This window comes from Colossoma macropomum, unplaced genomic scaffold (assembly GCF_904425465.1).
Source record: "Colossoma macropomum unplaced genomic scaffold, Colossoma_macropomum, whole genome shotgun sequence".
Taxonomy (NCBI): domain Eukaryota; kingdom Metazoa; phylum Chordata; class Actinopteri; order Characiformes; family Serrasalmidae; genus Colossoma; species Colossoma macropomum.
In genome coordinates this window covers 36962244-36981585 of record NW_023494805.1, presented here as the reverse complement: position 1 = coordinate 36981585, position 19342 = coordinate 36962244, and the positions used below count along the sequence as shown (strand labels likewise).

Below are 19342 nucleotides of genomic sequence, written 5' to 3'. Positions count from 1 at the left end.
CACTAGTGTGTAAGTGGTGTTTCACTGCATGGATGGGTTAGATTGTGCAGGTGAAATTTCCCCGTTGTGGGACTAATAAGGGTCTCTTAAACTATTTGTTCTTCGGTAAGAACAGAATCTACAAACACAAGAACACAAAGGTGTGAACAGTTCTGTGGTTTAAGAACACGTCATGAATCTGATGTAAAGGACCTCGTAGGACCTTTCTCAAGAACAAATTTCCGAAAAACTTAAGATATTGGTAAATGAGTCCCTATGAGTTCTATATAGAACCATTCACATGATTAAATTGTTGTTTGCATGGTGAAATGGTTCTTCAGATTGATGGAGATGGTGCTGTATATTTTTGAAAATGGTTCTATATAACACCAAAAAGGGTTCTGCTACTGTTACGTCAAGCTTGTAACAATAGACGAACCCTGTATAGAACTATTTTCAAAAAAAGTTCCATTTAAGTACCATTTAAGCATAAAATTATTCTATATAGAACTCATGATTTCAAATAGAACCACTGCCTTTTCTAAAGAACCCTTGAAGAACCATCTTTTTTAAGTGTATAGGGTTTGCATGACTATTAATTTTTGACTAGTCATTCAAAAAATAGTCAACTAGTCGTCATTACTTTAGTAAAAAAAACAAAACAAGTGTTCTAGGCGTCAATGACAAGTATATTGTTTGCATCTTGCAGCTAGAGGCTCAGCCCAATTAGTTATATTAGCCTCATAGCTAAACAAGCACACTTCAGATCAAATGTGTTCTGATCTGATCAACTACATTTGGGAAAAATGTCCAAATTCTGATTTTTTCTGAACCTTCTTTAAATGTTTCACCTTCACTGAACTCAAGTTTCAAGTTTCCCTTGAAGCATTTTTTGTTATCTATCTTCTCCTCCTCCTTCTCCACGGTGAGGTATACCTAACCAAAACTATGTGCAGTCACAGAACTAGAAACTCTTGAATGGTCTCTCTGGATCTTTGGAAAGACTGGACGTTCAATACTATTTCTGCAGTAAGATAAAACTTCCGGCGCAGATTCTGCTTGCCTGCGCCTCGCTGGTGCTGCAGGTGCACTAAACGGAAAAACCGGTTTGGAAGCGTCACAGAAACGAACGCAGGACGCAGGTCATCCTCGGAGCAAATGTGCAAATTTCAGCTTCTGATGAATCGCTCACCCGCTGCGATCCACTGAGCACATTCTCGCCAAGATATCTCCTTTCATCCTCCATATGGTCGCCATGGCTACTGTCAGTCAAAAATGAAAATAAGGTTGTTTTCCTGTACTGAAAGGCATTTGAGGAAAAAATAAGAAAGGCACAGTTTAAAGCAGCGTCCAGCAGGCGGACTTCTGGCCGTTTTGGTCCGTTTCAACGTTCCTCCTAAAGTCCTGCTGTAGCAGCTGGCTTGAGAAAAAAAGCGAAGCCCTTCCGCGGCGTTGCCCTCGTCAAGCATCCCATCCAGCCAGGAGCGACGTGCTATGATTTATCTCCTTGAAGAACCTGAAAGCAGACCAAATTATAGCCAATTATGAACGCAGACGAGCCAATTATGCACTCTGCCTGGCGAACCTGTCAACAGCATGTGCTAATGTATGACTGATTAGGGGTAACATCAAAAGAACAGGCCGCCGTTTGGTCAAAACGCCCCTGTAAAGCTTTGCGTTTGGGTGGTATAATTGCTAAAAGGTCTCTTTCTCTCTGGATAGCTTCATGCTGCGCTGGAAGATTAGCAGATGAGAGGCGGTAATCCCGCTTCAGAGCCCCCCTGTCCCGCAGACAAACATTCAGCATGTGTCACTACGCAGACGAGACCAGACCGCAGCACAGGAGGGAAACAGAGAGCGGCTAATGGTCTGTTCACTTGAGCCTGTGATTGTTGCCATTGCAAGACAATCTCTGCCATTGCCTAAACAAAGAATTACCACAGAATCTGACAGAGGCAAAAGTCATATGAGGAATGCAGATGGGGTTTTCCCTCAGATGTTATCTAAAAACGGCACACAGGCCTTTACTGTCTGCACTTTTCGAATATGAAACAGTTTCTTGCAAGAGGAAACGTGAAAGTTTTTGGCAGTTAGGATCATTGTGACATTTCGGTTTTTGGATAAACCAAAAACGTACCGCCCACATTTAACCCTAACAGGCACTTCCCCCAATCCCATTTCTTTTTTTTACCCCGAGTGTCTTCTTGCCCCTTGGAACTGAGTTACAAGGGTTAGTGGTTGGAATCTTCCCCTGCGAAATGGGACCCTCAAATAAAAAAAGAACATTGCTTCATTAAAAGGCTAAATGCGCTGCTCTGTGGGCGACCCTGCCAGTCTGCAGTGATAGCAGAGGTTCAAAAGTTCAGCAACCTCACTGCTGGGCTTTAGTTACATCTAGGGAATCATATGCCTTCAGAGAGGGGGGATGCGACAGTTATCTATTATCGTCCACCCCTAATTTTTCAGTGATATAAAGCTGAAGTCAGATATTCACCAGCTTCTTGTTCGAATTTTCCCGTTCCACCTTAAATGGTATAGTAATTCCTAGTAGTATGTATGGATGTCTCGGTAACTAGCTAGCTTCCCGTTACTTAAATGGTGCGGCAATTCTGACTCCTGAGGCACCACAATGCAACTGCTGCACCATTTAAGTAACGGGAAGCTAGCTAGTTATCGAGACATCCATACATACTACTAGCAATTATTATGCCTGTCATGAAGAAAAGGACCATAATACATCGAAACGTAATACATTAAACTAAGATAATACAATCATATCATGTCGTAACATATCATATCAGTTATCATAATTTTTAACAGAAAATTCTCACATTTGTGGCTTTATTTGGTCACTTGCGCTGCCATCTTGCTGGTTTTTCTTGTTTTCTCACCACTCAGTTTGGAGTGTGTCTCCGAAAAACCTCCATTCTGAGGGCCATGTGGCCCAAACACTTCACCCTACCCCTCTGTCTCAACAAAAATCGGGACACCCTAACCCTAGACACGAATTCGCAAAACAGAGGAGTAAGGGCTAAGTGGTAGGGGCGAAGGATGAAATGGGATTGGGCCTTTGTACCCCCGAAAGCTAAAATATACACACATAAATAAACTTGGTGGAAAACCGGAATTTCTTACTTTTTTTTTTTTCTTGAAATACTGACTGTCTTAGATTAGCATTTAAAGAATGCCTATAAATTGTGTGTTTAGGGTGAAATAATCAAAGGAATATTTTAAAATAAAAGTTTGGAAAGCACCAGCTAAGAGAGACAGTAGCAGGTTCAGAACTGCTCTCATCAACAGTAAATCAGTAGCAAGACATGTTTGGTGTCTTAGGTTTTCTGCTGCAGATTTGCACTGGAGGCTAATACAGCTCACGAGAAATGGGAATGTATACTTCGTCAATTTGCATCATGCAAACTGCATGTTTAATTCACAATTGCCGCAAACCTAGAGGTGGGAGATGTGGCAAAAAATAAAATATTGTGATACTTCAAGAAATTGTTTCGATTTTTACGATACACAGTATGTCACAATATTTTTCCACGTTTCTGATCAGTTGAAACTGAGAAAAAAAGAATCATCAGCGCTACATTTAAAAAAATACTATCAAAAACTGTGAATACAATGATTTTTATTCAATGTTTGGCACTAAATCCAGTGAAACGGGACTAATTTTGTTCTCTTTATAAATAAACATGCAGTCAGTCAGCGTTCTATGAGCCCTGATGATACACTATATGTTCAGAAAAGCATATTGTACTGTACTGTGATGTAATTTGTCATGATGATGATATATTTTGTCATACTGCCCAGCCTCATGAACCATATCGAATGTCAAATAGTCTTGCTTATGTGCTTTGTGACCCTTGTATAGCTAAAGCAGTAGCAGCAGCCATCTTGAAGCCATTTTGGCTGTTCTTCATCTGCACTGTCAAAAACAAGAACTGATCCAAATGGGAACAAACAGAACCTGTCTAGTTCTGCTTTTCTAGCTCATTTTCCACCTGCTTGAGACGGCTGGAACCATCATAACAACTCCGATAAGCAATGCAATTGTCTTTAGGGTCATTTTACACCACTCCGAAGTGCCTAATGTGGCTAATTAGCTAACTTGCTAGCTAGTTAGCCTCACTTATTCAATAATATGAATTCTATGAGTTATACCGCACTATTCTGCACTCACACACTCACACAAATGTCTGCTTTTTAGGTTCGAACCAAAAAAAGCTTCTAGTTTTCTCTGACAAGTGTCAAAATATGAGCAAAAACACTGTGGAGGTTAGCATAAATGCTAACAATGTTTGTTAGCATCTATTAGCTTCCTAACTAACTTATGTGAACTATTTATAAAGTAATAATGCTAAAAATAGCTTTCAACACATCCACATACTATTCTAGCTTACATTCTGGGCCACTTATTGGTCAAGCAGTAGCACTTGGTGACTTTATTTTCACCTGGCTAAACCAAAGTACCGTTCGAGCGCTGTTAGGTGGTCGACTATGAAGGAAATATTATCAAAAAGTATCATCAGTGTTATCAAAACAGTATGAATTAGCATGCAGTTTTGGTTCTGTCTTATAAGTTCATATATATTTACTTTTAAGAACAAAACTAATTTATTTGCTAAAAACATAAAACTGGACCCTTAGTTAGTGGTCCGATGGTCAGTGGGGAAAAACACAGTTCCAGTTTTTGGGTGCCGATGTTTCCAGTGTCTTGCGCAGTGGACAACACCGTTAGGCCTTACTGTTAATTCTTTGTCCAAGCAAACTTCAGAAACATGTCTTGCTTGATTAAGTCTGACCAGAAAGGTCATGTCCTCACCTGGTTTCGAGTTTTGTGGGATTTCTGCAGCCAGACCCGCCACTGGTCGTACAGCTTGATGCTCATGCCGCTGCAGCCGTAGGCTCGCTTGCGGACCCAGCCGAAAAACTGTTTCAGGTCCCGTCGCAGCGTTGAGTTCTGCTGTCCCGCCTTGGAGTCGCACGATCCCGTCAGCAGCCGCTCTGCAGGGCAGAACAAGCAACCAATGAATCCAAAGTAGCAGCATAAAAATACATTCATCTGATGGTGGCAATTCACTTGCATTCACTTTGGATTGCTAGAATTAATTATAATCGACTATAACAATATTCAACACAGTAGTCGCTCATTTTTGGTCAGGGGCTCCTGAGAGTCCGTCTAAGGTTTCGCTGTACTGTTGCTATTGTTGTGAGATCACTAGGCCAAATCCTACAGCTAAGAATCCAAAAGACTGTAACTGGCCCTTCTGTTTAGCTGCTCCCCCTCTGTCATTCATTATGATGATCTTTGAGTGTTTCCTCCCTCTTTCCCGTTCAGTGTGCTGCTCTCTGGGTGTTTCCTCTCCCCCGTTAGCCGATAACAAGCATCTGTTAGCTCATGCAACAAAACTGGGCAGTTAGCGCTCTCCTCCAAGCAGGTTCAGCTGTCCAATGACATTGCACGATCAATAGTTTTGTGAGATTGTGTGCCCGGGAGGCTGCTTTTAACCTACAAAGGAGGAGCCTTTCTCCAAAAACCCGTTTAGCATGGCAAGTATTGCGGTCATGGATGGTGTCACACCTAAAAAGTGGTGGGGCAAAACGTATTGTTTCAAAAATGAATAAATAAATAAATAACAACGCAAAAACAGCAACAAATGAACTGGCTCAGCGACAAAATGCACCAAGGCCAATGAATGAGCAACTTAAGCTACCCTTCTTGTCATGCTAATAACATGTTTCTACAAACCTATTCGTGAGAGTTTTTGTGATATTGTATCTTTTTCATTTGGTTTGGTTGGTTTCACACCGCAACAGCTAAAGTGGACCAAATTATGCATGGGGCTGTTTAGTTGCTGGTCAGAAATGTTGACTAGTTCTGCCAAGAAATTTGACTCTGTTTGTGTCTGTTGGTCAGCGCCCCAGTACTCTGAAAAGTGGTGGGTCAAATGCCCACTTGCTCCCGTGGCTTCAGCATCCCTGACTGCGTAACGCTAAAGAGAAAACTGCTTAAACCAGAGCAAATAAACTTGCACAGCTAGCTTTGTTCGCATTCTGCTCTCATCGTATTAAGTTAGCGTGTATGTTACTGTTATTGTAGCCTACTATTGTTATTATGTCACGTATCCACCGAGCTCTAAGGTGGATTCGGACTCAATCTCCCAGAATCCTCTGGGAGATCATATGACTTCCGAGCTTCCCGTAAGTGACAACACCGAGACAAACTCAATCTCCCAAGAACCTCTGGGCGATCACCTGACGCCTCACGTCACTCCGCGCTCCTATCAGCGCTCCTCATCTCCGGAATACTGATGTGAAGCACCTGTGTTATTTGTCATATGACATACTTAGTTTAGTATTTAAGCCCGGGCTTTAGCTCAGAATAGTTGCGAGCTAACATATCAGGACTGATAAAGGACATGGTCTACATCACATGTGTCAAGCTCCAGTCCTGGTGGGCCAAAACACAGCAGGCTTTAACATGCCACCTCATTAAACACACCTGATTCTGCTCATCAGCTAATTAGCAAGGCCTTCATGAACTGGAATCAGAGTGTTAGATGAGGGTAAATGGTAATCCCCTTAGCACTTTGGCCTGGAAGTCCCCAGTTTGACATGCCTGGGCTGCATGATAAAACGTAACACAGATTATGAGACACATGCTTTCCTTTTGTCCATCTTAGAGCCACATTTAACTCGTAGAACTTGATAGCCTTTACCACGAATCCAGTCTTCCCAAAACTTCCCAATATCGTCAACTGTCTCAGGCCCAGTGATCAGCCGCTTGAAAAGATGTGCAGTTGCTTGTTTTCACTTGACTCAAAGGACACATGCACTCGCCACTAGCCTTCAACCTTCCAAGCTGGTAATACTGCTTGAGAGGGGGAGGCCTTGCTAGCTGCTAAGAAGTAATAACTAGTAAACTGAAAGAAAGTTCTGTGAAAAAAAGCCGTTTTCCGTGCCTATATTTTCAGTCACATTTGTATTCAAACAGAAAAATAATTCTGAATTGTACCAAAACAACCAAATTCATGTTGAGAACAGATTTCACGATGCGTTCCTAAAGAATCATAACACAATTACTATGAGGTCAGAGATTTACACCCCGTGCTCATCATGTCCCAAATCAGCCCAAATGCAGTTTACGCAGCACGACCAAACACGAGACGGCACAAAAAATAAATCCAGCTCTACTTTAAATAAATAGAGACCCTTCGTTTCTCCAGATGTGGCGCAGCGAGTTCCAGAATGTGGCGAACGTGGCGGGGAGTTAATCTGTTAATCTTCAGAAACAGTCTTTCGAAACAAATGTATCAAACGCTCCCTGCGGGCTATGTGGTGTTTTCAGAGTGAGAAGAGATGTATGGGATGCGTAATCTGTTTCATGTGCTGCGAGACTTCAGCTGCCGGATTTAGTGCGGTCTCGAATATGCATCTGATTAGGCAACGGACTGCAGGACATGCTCAGTATGCAGCTCTGTGATGAAGGACGGACGGTGTCTCAATCTGCCCTGAGCTTTCGTTTTTGGACCGGCTCTACTGTTTCGCTACGTGGGGAATAGAGTACGTTCAGTCCGAGGTTTTTCCCATGCGTTATTTCACAATGCACATATTAACATATGCAGTTGCAGTACAGAGATCAACATCCCTGCATGTTTTCATTCTCCAGCGTATGTATGTTCAAATGTAGGCTAGTTATAAAGTGTTTACTAAGGATTACATGGAGAATTCATTTGCAGAAAAGTGATAAACACCATCCTTTATAAAAACAAGCTGAGTGTGGTGAGTATTCTTAACACATACCGCATTCTGACCCCTAAATATATAGAAAAGTATTGGGACACACTTCCTAATTATTGAGTTCAGGTGTTTGAGCCACACCCATTGCTAACAGGTGGATAAAATTAAGCACATAGCCTTGCAGTCCTGCTAAACAAACACTGACAGTAGAATGGGTGACTTTAAACATGGCACCGTCATAGGATGTCTGGGTTTGGCGAATGCCAGGAGAACGTTACCTGCCTGACTGCATTGTGGCAACTGTAAAGTTTGGTGGAGGAAGGATAATGATATGGGGTTGTTTTTCAGGAGTTGGTCTAGAACCCTTAGTTCCAGTGAAGGGAAATCTTAATGCTTCAGCACCAAGACATTTTGAACAATTCTATGCTTCCAACTTTGTGAGAACAGTTTGGGAAAGACCCTTTTCTGTTCCAGCATGACTGAGCCCCAGTGCACAAAGCAGGGTCTATACAGGCCTGGCTGAGTGAGTTTGGTGTGGAAGAACTTGACTGGCCCACACAGAGCCCTGACCTTAACCCCATCAAAGACCTTTAGGATGAACTAGAGCGGAGACTGTGAGCCAGGCCCTCTCATCCAACATCAGTGTCTGATTTCACAAATGCTGTTCTTGATGAATGGGCAAAAATTCCCACAGACACGCTCCAAAATCTTCCCAGCTTCCCAGAAGAGTGGAAGCTGTTACAGCTGCAAAGGGGGTCCAACTCCATATTAATGCCTATAGATTTAGAATGGGATGATGTAAAGCTCCTGTAGGTGTAATGTATAGGTGTCCCAATACTTTTGTCCACATAGTGTAAGTTTTGTCACAAAAGCCATCATTGTCTATTGTCAAGGCATTGCAAGTTCACGTTTTACAGCAGAAATGGTCAAGCGCCAGCACTGTTCTCAAGCAGAACCCCATAAATCCGTTCAGCAAATCAGCGTGCAGTGTTTGGGTCAGGTGACGATGCAACGCTGCTGCGAACTCTTATGGGCAAAATCTCAAATGGCTCCCTTTTCCCCACAAAGTGCAGTGACTACTGCATTTAAGCAGAGCTCAGCGTGTCTAACAAAGAACCACTTTGGATTCAGCCATGTGTGCACAATTCATACTGGACATAAAATGCAACGTTTGGGTATAAAAGCCAAAATTTGATAACTTACATAGTGCACTATATAGGGAGCAGTGAGCCATTTGAGACTCAGCCTTAGGATTTTCCAAAGTCTGATCTTATAGATGTTTAAAATTGCCTGTTAATGGGCTGGTTTTGTTGCAGTTTTCAGCTCTTTACCTGCTTGTTTTATAATGTTATATATTCCACTTAAAAGAAACTTGCATCCATTAAATGGCTTTAACTCTAAAAAAAAAATGCGCACTGGAGCTATCTGCTTTTCCTAAAAAACAAAGTTTAATTAAAAAAAAACTATTTTTCAATAGAGTTATTAGGATAATTAATAGAGAATAAACAATAGAGAATTTTGTAAGTTGCCTGTTTTGTTGAGTTCTTTTTACTTAATCAGAATAACCCAACAGCAGCTTGATGGATATTATCTGGAAAACACAAAAAAAACCATGATTTATGAAAATCCATCTATTTTTGCAAATGAACTTTCACATCTTACTAAGACAAAATGTGACTTTTTACATTGAGCCTAATCATTACTAAACATTTATACCTCTTTCTAAGTAAGTGTGTGCTTAGGAGGAGGTATACAAGTGTTGGGGAATCCAATGGAAAACAGATCATAACATGATGTAACTAGAAAAGGTTACATTAATTACTGACATTACTTTGTTGCTTAAGATAACTTGGCTAATAAAAACACTAAATACTGTGTGCAGTGGTTTTACTGTCAGCTCCAGTCAGGATACTCCCAAACTGACTTCAGGCTCCAAACATGAAGCTTAACATTACATAACATTTCATCTGCAACTCTAGTTTAGAGATGCCGAAAATGCTAGTTTGATGCTGTCGGCCAGAAACCGTCTTCAAACAAAGCTGCACATTCAGTTGTTGTGAGGAAATATTAAAGAATAAACTAAAAATGGCCATAAGTATTCAGTTTTACTCAGTTCAATTGTAAAAACATAAGCTTGTACATGTATACAAATGTGTTGCTCTGTTCTAGTTCAAAAAGCCAGTGCAAGTTGCCACCTGTGTCTCCATGGCAGTGCGTTCGTTGATTGGTTCTGAACTCACTGGGCCTCATTCACTAATATCTAAATAAGTTTTTTCTTAAATTTGTTTCATGAGAAAAGTCCAAAGAAAAGGCTACATTCTTAAGAACAGATCCCAAATGAGAAAACACTGACGTCAGAATCTTCGTAAAAACTGCATAAATGTGTTTTAAGAAGAAATTTCCTCTTAAGAACGGTTGGTGAATGAGGCCCTACGTTTGCAGCGAAACTAACTGACTAACTGACCAGCTCCTACTGATTCTGCAGCGGATTTCGAGATTCTATACAGATTTTATATAGAATATAGAATATAGAATTTTACGGATTCTATATTTTGAGAGGTAATTTTGAGAGGTAACTTTGAGAGTAACTTTGGAGGGGTACTTGCGAGAGGTTCTTTTGAAATATTTCATTTTCCTTCTCCTTGTAATTCGACCATCAACGACATGTTTCAGTAGTTTTGTTATGAACTTGAGGGTTAGGGAATTGGGTCAAATCTAGCTCCATTTTCCTGTTAACCTCATCTTCAGTTCGCAAAATGTACCGTATTCTATTACTCGGTTTTTACATTGCTGTGATGTTGATTCGAACACTACTATTATTACAGGAGTTCTGAGTTTGGCAAATTATAGAAGGTAATTTGGTAAGAAATTCATACTGGATCTCACTGGTTATCACTCAAATTAACAGCACCTCCCCTGCTAAAACTGATCCAGCTCCTAAATGGCTAAAGATGAAAATTTCAATCATCAAAAATTTTGACCGAAAAAAATAAAATAAATAATTAATAGACTAAATAGGCCTAGACCAAAATGTCAAAATCTCTACCAAAAAAACCTACAAATCATTTTTTACGGTAGAGTAAATAAAAACTAGCGATTAAAAACCCTGATTACTCCTTTCGCTCTCCTGCACCGGTCAGAGTAGAGTGAAAATGTCATGTAGGACTGTGTCACTATGTTCTATGAGGGTTATTAGACAATTAAATTAAAATCACTGTTCATTTCAGGTGTCAAGACGAGATACAACAACATATGACGTCCCCATTAGGTTAGATACCAACTGAGAACACGACAGAAAAACAGCCAAATAAAAGCACAGCACTGGCTTTGTGGCTCATGCTGTGACCTACATAACTTTTGTATGTTTATTCGATGCAAACTGTTTTTATTTACCGTCGGCCAATCACGTCCTGAGTTTCAGTTTTGGTTTCAGTCACTGCATCGTTATAGACAATGGACCTCTTACCACTGTGTGGTGTGGACGCTGCGGTCGGGTGGCTCCAGTCGCTCCAGATTCCGGCTTTTCTTGAGCCCAAGATGCCCACGGGGTTACAGCGAACCTGCACGAAGTAGACCGTCCCGGGCCTCAGTCCAGCCAGCCTGCATGACGTCTGGTTCCCCATGTCATCCACCACCTGCAGCGAGAAACCCAAACAAAGAGGGTCACATCAAAGCGCTGGGAGCCACGCCGATACCACACATGCACACACTCGACTGACGGGGCCTGTTTACGTTCCAAAAAAACAGGCCATTCATACTCGAATCCGCAAGCAAGCTGGCACAGGCTGGAGCGCGAAGCCGGGAGACGAATAATCCCCGCTCCGTGCTCTTCGCTCCCGGGAGAGGATCCGTCATGTAGCAGAGACAAAAGAGACAGTAAACGATACAGACAAACGCTTTCAGCCGCGCACTCGTTCTTCGCGGCACACTCCTACAGCGCCCTGAGAGGAAATCTGTTATCTATTACTTATTACAGATTGAGTAATTGGACGGGTGAAGACAGTACCAACAGCTTACAAGCAGGGCCGAGAGCCAAGCCACCCCCCCCCCGCACCTCACCCCACCCCCCCAGCTAATTTTCCCTCTAAATACTACGTGTTGAAGCGGAGGGGGGTTGAAATGCAGGAATGTCCCCTGCCTCCGAGCCTCCAGGATAATAAGGCCGGGGCCCCCCGTAATTATTTACAACCCAAAACCAGCCTGATTCTGCCTGTCTCCGCAGTCACGCCCCCCCACTTCAAGAGAAACAAACATTTGGGAACGCCACGTCTGACATGATCAAACACATCACGCCGCAATCCGTCAGTGGCGCATCATTACAATCGGAACGCAATGAATACTACAACCTTATTAGGCTCGTCAGGTGGCAGCAGAACAGGACTGAATAGTCATTTGCCTGCAGTGTTGATGGGAAACTGTGAGTAGAATAGCATGCCTATGTTTCCAAATGGTCCCATAACATTGGGAGGTTCACTGCAGAGAATTTCAAACCATAAACGGATTATTTATAATCACTTGTACTACCATACAGAGAATGATCGGGTATTGTTTTTTTTTCTTTCAGTAACATTTATAGAACATATTTCCATGGAAATGAGTATAACTCACAAAACTACACTGGATTTTTACCTTCGTAGGTGAGCAAGCAGGTCAACAATAAGAAATGCTTAAAAGCTATTTTTAAACATAAAAAAAGCTATTCTTAAAAGCTGCTGTCCGGTTTGTCTCTGTACGGCCGTCTTTGCGGACAGAACTGTTTTCACGCCCCCCCCTTTCCCCCTCATTGCTCGCTAGCAGCTCAACACAGATTTACAACATTTCACACACAGTGTCGTAGTTCATGTGATAACAGCATTATGGGAAAAATCACTTTATTTGATTGTATTACTTAAAAATATTTGAGTCGATTTCCATTCCGCCAGCGGAGTGGCCACTAGGGGGCCTGCAGAAAGACGCTAGCAAAAGAACTGTATAATTACTCTGAGCAACGAGCTGAGAAGTTGTGTCAAAAGTGTAGATTCAGTCTACGAGTGCTAATCTCTAATGTATATATACGCACATTTAGCAACCATGAGATGTCTGAACTCTATGCCCCACTAGAGGGCAGAGTAGAGCATTATGTTTTGGTTGATTTAAGCTGTTTACTTCAAAGAAGTAAGCACAGAAAGACTATCTAAAGGCTACCGCTCTCAGATGAGAAGCATCCCTTCACACAAACCCAGCTTTAGCACATATGAAGCGTCAGCCAGGTTAACATCAAGCTGAAGCTCATTTACACTCTACTTGTATAGAGTTAATGGTATAATACGTCCAACATTACATACTAAATCTGTCCCATTCGTTATTGGCTAACAAACTCTTCACAAACCTGCTGTTTTCCAGCTAAAAGATCAAGGTGACATGAGTTATGATGTGATATGAGTTAGTGTCTACTCATCATACAGGCTTTAGACTGACAGCCTTTCTCTGTCAGGTCTCCTACTATAGATATGTGTTTTAGGGTTAATACAGGACGCTTTGGATACTGCACTTCGTCCATCTGATGTGTCTGCCATGCAGTGACCTGTTGTCTTAGGAGTCATATGTGGGTCATTTTTTTAAACCCCTTAAAATCCCAGGTTTATTACATAATAAGGCTTATTACTCAGTAACTACAGGGAGTTCAATGCAAACTGGCTGAGCTATTCTTAGGTTATAGATGTGTGCAATAAAACTAAACTTTGGGCTGACCACTGGGCCCTGGCCATTTAAGAGGTTAAATATTTCATGAATAATAGCATCCAAATTATTCAAATTTCAGATTTAAATTAAATGCCCATATTTACAATCTACATCACTTGTGTTCATAAGTAAAATAAGTTATTTTGTTATGATTTAAAGGAATGAAATATATTACTGCATGTACCAGTTTTAATTTTGTGCTAAAACAAGCTTTATTTTTGCCACATTTGTTATATTTTGACATTGAAACAAACAGAAATGGGTCCAAAGTGCACTCTCAAACCTGTAAAAATAGAATATAAATAGAATGCAAATATTATTCATTATGTAAATAACTATGTAACTAATTACGTAATTACATTTTATATAATTCTGTACCATAAACGAAATTAAGGCAAAATGACAGTTTTATCTCTTGACAGTCTGATCAAATCACATGAGGAAGAGCGTGTGGCCTACGGTTCTGCAGCATTCAGAACATCTTTGTAGAGACTTTTTAAAAACATAAAGATCGTTCTATCAAATTTGAACTTCACGAGGGATCAGATACGCTGGCAGCCTAATGACATGTTTAAAACAAAACAAGACAGTGCCTTTTATGTAACCCAACTCTGCCCGGCTTCAGAGAGACCTGCTTGCTGATTGAAACCATATGAAGAACAAAAAGAACGGTGAAAGCTGAGTTTATTTGAGGGCTGTGCATCGGGTATGACAAGAGGACTGGAAGCCATGTGGTATTCTGTTCCTGTTAGAAATGACATTTCCAACAAGCCCTACAACTGTGAAGGTCCACATGTACTCCTAAAAGGAAACCCCAAAGGTAGAACCACTTATTCAGCTTTTAGAGTCTCAGCTTCTGTTGATCTAGGCCACAACACTCGGCAGTTCAGCATTTTCCCTGCTCTGAAACACCTGAATCAACTCGTCAGCTAATCTGCTGGCACTTCATGAACGTCATCAGGTGCAGGCAACAGGGAAAAACACGTAAAGGGATAGTCTAGTGCGGGGGTCAGCAACCCGAACGTTAAGAAGAGCCATTTTGTCCTTTCAACAAAAATCAAACCATTTTGGGAGCCACAACATTTTATGTCCATCTCAACATATTGGAAGTAAATATGAGTCAGTATGTGCTGATGTACTAGTACAGGCTAAAAATATAATACAAACAAAAACACAGACTTACTTTGCTCTGCTTTAAGCTTCAGCTCAGCTATAGCCGCTTTTCTCGCATCTCCAGCAGGAAACTTTTCCTCAAAAGTAGAACAGTTTCTTGCAAAATGTCTCTGAACGTTTGACTTTTTACGAGGCTGAATCAGCTTCTCATTCGCCAGCTTCTTGTTCAAATTTTCCCGTTCCACCTTAAATGGTGCCTGAGGCGCCAGAATGTAACTGCTGCACCATTTAAGGTGGAACGGGACAATTCAAACAAGAAGCTGACTTCCGCTTCACAACTTTACAGTGTTTGACAGCTTCTCGTTTCAGATTAAACGTATCAGGAAACAGCTGGAGTGATTACAAATGCAAATAAGTCTCCAAATTATCGATGTTCATCTTAAATCTTTCTCTTTGCCTTTTCGTTAGCTACTAGCTAGGTGAGACTGTTGTCTGCATTGCTATGGTGACCAGCAGTCTGTGCGCCAATCTTCAGGGTTAAAGGGTGAATTTGCAGTTCTACATCCAGCGTTTAAGACCATTTATTGTTAAAACCGTGTTACAACGACCAGCAGAGCTTTATTTTACTGCAAAGGAGGATTATTTTATTTTTACCTAAAGATTTGATGGTTAATTTTGCGGTGGAGCCGCAACAGGGTAGTAAAAGAGCCGCATGCGGCTCCGGAGCCACATGTTGCCGAACCCTGGCTTAGTGGTGAAGCAAATATAGACAATTTACAAAATTGCTCTGTCCTGATTTTACGATTTTCAGTACAATGTTTTTTCCACTAGGGGTGGGCAATATCACAATGACAAAAATTATTGTGAAACACGATATGCTCATCTGTGCATATCATGGATATCATGCGCAATTAATGAACACTGACCAACTGAATTTGGTGCAGAATAGTGTGTGAAATATTGAATAATAATTACTGTATTCTATGTGTCAAAATATCGTGATCCTGTGTATTGTATTTTTAAGTATTGCGATATACTATTTTTCCCATATCGCCTACCCCTGAATCTCCACCACTGGGTATAAGCTTCCATTAGTCATTAGTTACATTAGCCTTGCAGCTCTATAAGGGAACTTTAGACACTTGATGCTAAAGTAGCAAACTTACACCTTACAAGACTTGGCCGGTCAACTACACTTGGGATAAGAGGGAAGCTGTGAATATTGGCTGAATCTGGAGAAACATTTGTGGTGTCTGGAAGAAAATGTTTCAGAGGTTTGGGAAAAAAACAGGCTTAACCTGGCAATAAAGGCTCCGAAACCATCCAACCTCCTTCTAAAACCTTCCAAGCCATAATATCTTTTTGTAACATCATTCAACAAGGCAGAATGAACTGTTACGGATATTTGAACATGAAGAACTCTCACATTTACGCTTTACTTTTATTTCCCTTGGTGTACCATAAAGGAATTTGAACCGCTACGCTTTGTGGCATTTTGCCATCACAGCGTCTCCAAAATTCTTTCAATACATTTATTGTTATTGATTTGAACATTGTGCTGTTCTTTGCACAGCGATGCCGAGGATGCATTCAGAAACTAGAAGTGTACTACAAAATGCACAGATATGTATCTATTGGAGGGGAAATTGCTTGTGGTACTGCCTTATTCAACCAGCCTATGATTCCTGCAGACCACAGTACAAAGTAGATCTGATGGTTCGCCCAATTTACAAAGCCTGCATGTGTGTGTGTGCCTGTATTTGACAACACCAGACTTTTTCACGCAAAGAAGAAGACTAATCAGGCATATGGTGAAGCTTAAATTAGTAAGATGTCCATTCCAATAGCATTACTACATTTACAAAAAATGACTGAAAGCTTTCCCAGATTTGCAAATGCAATCCAAACAAAATTCCACCTTAAATACGATGTCTTTGAACTACCAGTGTTTGTACTAAAGTCCATTAACAGAAGGAAATACCTTTGTTTATATGAACTGTAAATTGTTGGTATGATGTTACGATGGCCCTATGCCTAAAATATGCTGTTATGATGAGGATATGGAATGTTTAGCCTAATACAGTGTCGGGTTTATATTAGAGCTTCTTTCATTTGGCCGTTTTGATAACCTCGGGCAAAGTGTATCACCTCACCAAGGAGACTCGCACTCGATGCCTGAAGAGGGTCGGTTTTGCAAATGTCTGGCTTCATCTTTCATTGCAGTGAACTCACTGCTCTATACTTTCCCTGCTGCGTCAGTTCAAACAGGTTCTTTTAAGGCTGCAGGATAAGGACACGCGATGTTGTTGGATATGACAATGACGAGACGAGAAGTGAATAATGATGATCAAAATAGTGTGTCTCTTATTGAGTATGCAATAAGTACAGACTCTTTTCTCACTGACCTCTTGTTTAAGTAAATGGCAAAGAATTAAAAATCACAAAAATATTTTGAAAAGGTGCAAAATAAAAATAAGAAAAGTCAGCATTCCTTAAACAGCATAAAGGTCTTATTTATAAGCTGTAAACGCATCATATATTAAACATACAGCAAAAACAACTAAACCATACCAAAAATTACCAAACCATACCAGGAATGACAAAATCATACCACAAGCAACCAAACTAAAAAAACCATAACAAAAACTACCAAGCCACACCAAGAGGTGCAAAATCGTAAAAAAAACCCCAAAAACTACCAAACATGACAAGAATTAGAAGACCATACCAAAAAGCACCAAACCACATTAAGGACAACAAAACCATACAAAGAACTACAAAACCATACCAAAAACTACAAGACCACATCAAAGACAACAAAGCCATACCAAAACCTACCATACAACACCAAGAACATTCAAACCATACCAAAAACTACCAAGCCACACCAAGAACATTCAAACCATACCAAAAACTACCAAGCCACACCAAGAACATTCAAACCATACCAAGAACTACCAAACCATACCAAGAACTACCAAACCATACCAAAAACTCCCAAACCACAGCAAGAACTACCAAACCATACCAAAAACTCCCAAACCACAGCAAGAACTACCAAACCATACCAAAAACTCCCAAACCACAGCAAGAACTACCAAACTATACCAAAAACTCCCAAACCACAGCAAGAACCACAAAACCAGACCAAAAACTAACAAACCACAGCAAGAACCAAAAAAACCAGACCAAATACTAACAACCATACCGTCAGTCTGTTAGCGTAAGGAGTAGCCTGCAGTCTGGATTTACGGCTCCTTTTTGCTTTTGGACATGGAATTGCTATTCTGACCCCTCAACCACTGACACATCTGTTCAACAATCCCTCAACAATCCAAGAGGAAGAGCCAATAACAAGCCAGTCTGAAAGCCAATAACAAGCCAACAACGTTCGACTCTTTCTCAACACAACCATCCAATAAACAGGGCCAGTAAGCTAATATGAAGAGCCAACAATACCCTTCACCTCCCATGCTACTCTTGCCGATGAAAGCAAGTTGGGGCCAGTTAGCATTAGGCAAATGAATCATGCCATTTCACTGTCAGCCACATTAGCATTTTTGGGTGACGTATTTGTTTGCTTCTAAAGATTTGCCACTGATCACTTCTCTCTTTAACATCTCCAAGTCCCAACTGATTGTTTCAGATCATAGCCAGATCCTGGCCTAAGGAGTCAGGTGGTTACAAGGTGAGCGGTAATAAATCTCTCCTCACGGCCCTGGAAAATGGCGCCTCGGTAACTTTACCCAAGGATATTCCTATCACCCTCAAGGAAGGTTTCACATACCGAGGTGCTAAAATGAAGTCATGATTCATAGAGATGAGGAAGGCAAATATTTGTGATTCGGTCACGTATGGGAAGATGAGCATCTCTCAGATCATTAAAACGAACGTTTATTCCATATAATAACACTTCCATTAAGTTAATTTAAAGACTAGAGGCTTGCAAAGATGAGGGAATGGCAGTGGCTCAGTAGCCAGCTCATGGCCAGTGTCACCGCGCCCTTGTGCAAACCACTTAACCTTCACTGGAATGGTCCACTTTGGAGAAAAGCATTAATGATGAAAGTCAATCTTCACTGCTTTCTGGAGGTGAGCACCACCGTGAGTTACCCTGGCCTAAGGATTCAGATGGTCTAGCAATCTTCTGGACCTTTTCAGACCGAAGCACAAGTCTGGATGAATAATAAATCTCTGAATACCTGGAGAAAAAAAAAAGACTGAGGCAGTGTTCGTAAAACCGTTAAACCTTCAGGATATCCTCTTTCTGCCTAATAAATCTCAGCCCTCTTCTATTAAACTCGATATCATCGTGAATCACTCACTTTTCGCTCCAGATTCCGTAAAAATATCCCCAAGTCTCTGCATTCGCTTCACCAACCCCCATATGGCACAGTTCCTACACTACTGCTGTTGCAAAACCCACAGGGGTACGCCGGAGGCACCGCACCGATTTGGCAACCTTTAAAATGAAACTGGTTTGCACTAATAAAAATACCGACATAAAAGTCACTCAGCCATCAAATTAACACTGCAATCAATCATCACATTAACAACAGCCACCTGTTCAAGTTAAATACAGTGCCTGTCAAAGGTTTGGACACCTCCTTGTGAGTGGGAGGATCTTGTTTTCACTATTTTCCACATATTAGTGAGCAGAAATAAATAATATGAATAAATGATTATTTATTTTAGGTTCTTCAAACTAGCTGTTCTGAGTTTGTAGACATCCACTCATCCAACATTTCTTCTGAAATCAGGAGGATTAATAGGGGGGTTACTGCAG

The 19342-nt window shown here is 41.0% G+C and overlaps 1 protein-coding gene across 1 annotated transcript in view; it reads right to left on the bottom strand.

The window, feature by feature from the left end:
* Positions 1-468: 468 nt before the first annotated feature.
* The window catches only part of crlf1a (cytokine receptor-like factor 1a), a 37050-nt gene continuing 18176 nt past the window's right edge, over positions 469-19342 (bottom strand). Inside the window, exons 6-8 of the mRNA XM_036597790.1 lie at positions 11189-11357; positions 4805-4986; positions 469-1495 (exon numbers count right to left, since the gene is read on the bottom strand). Coding sequence (XP_036453683.1) covers positions 1472-1495; positions 4805-4986; positions 11189-11357 — 375 coding nt within the window. The 3' untranslated portion in view covers positions 469-1471. The remainder of the gene's footprint in view (positions 1496-4804; positions 4987-11188; positions 11358-19342) is intronic.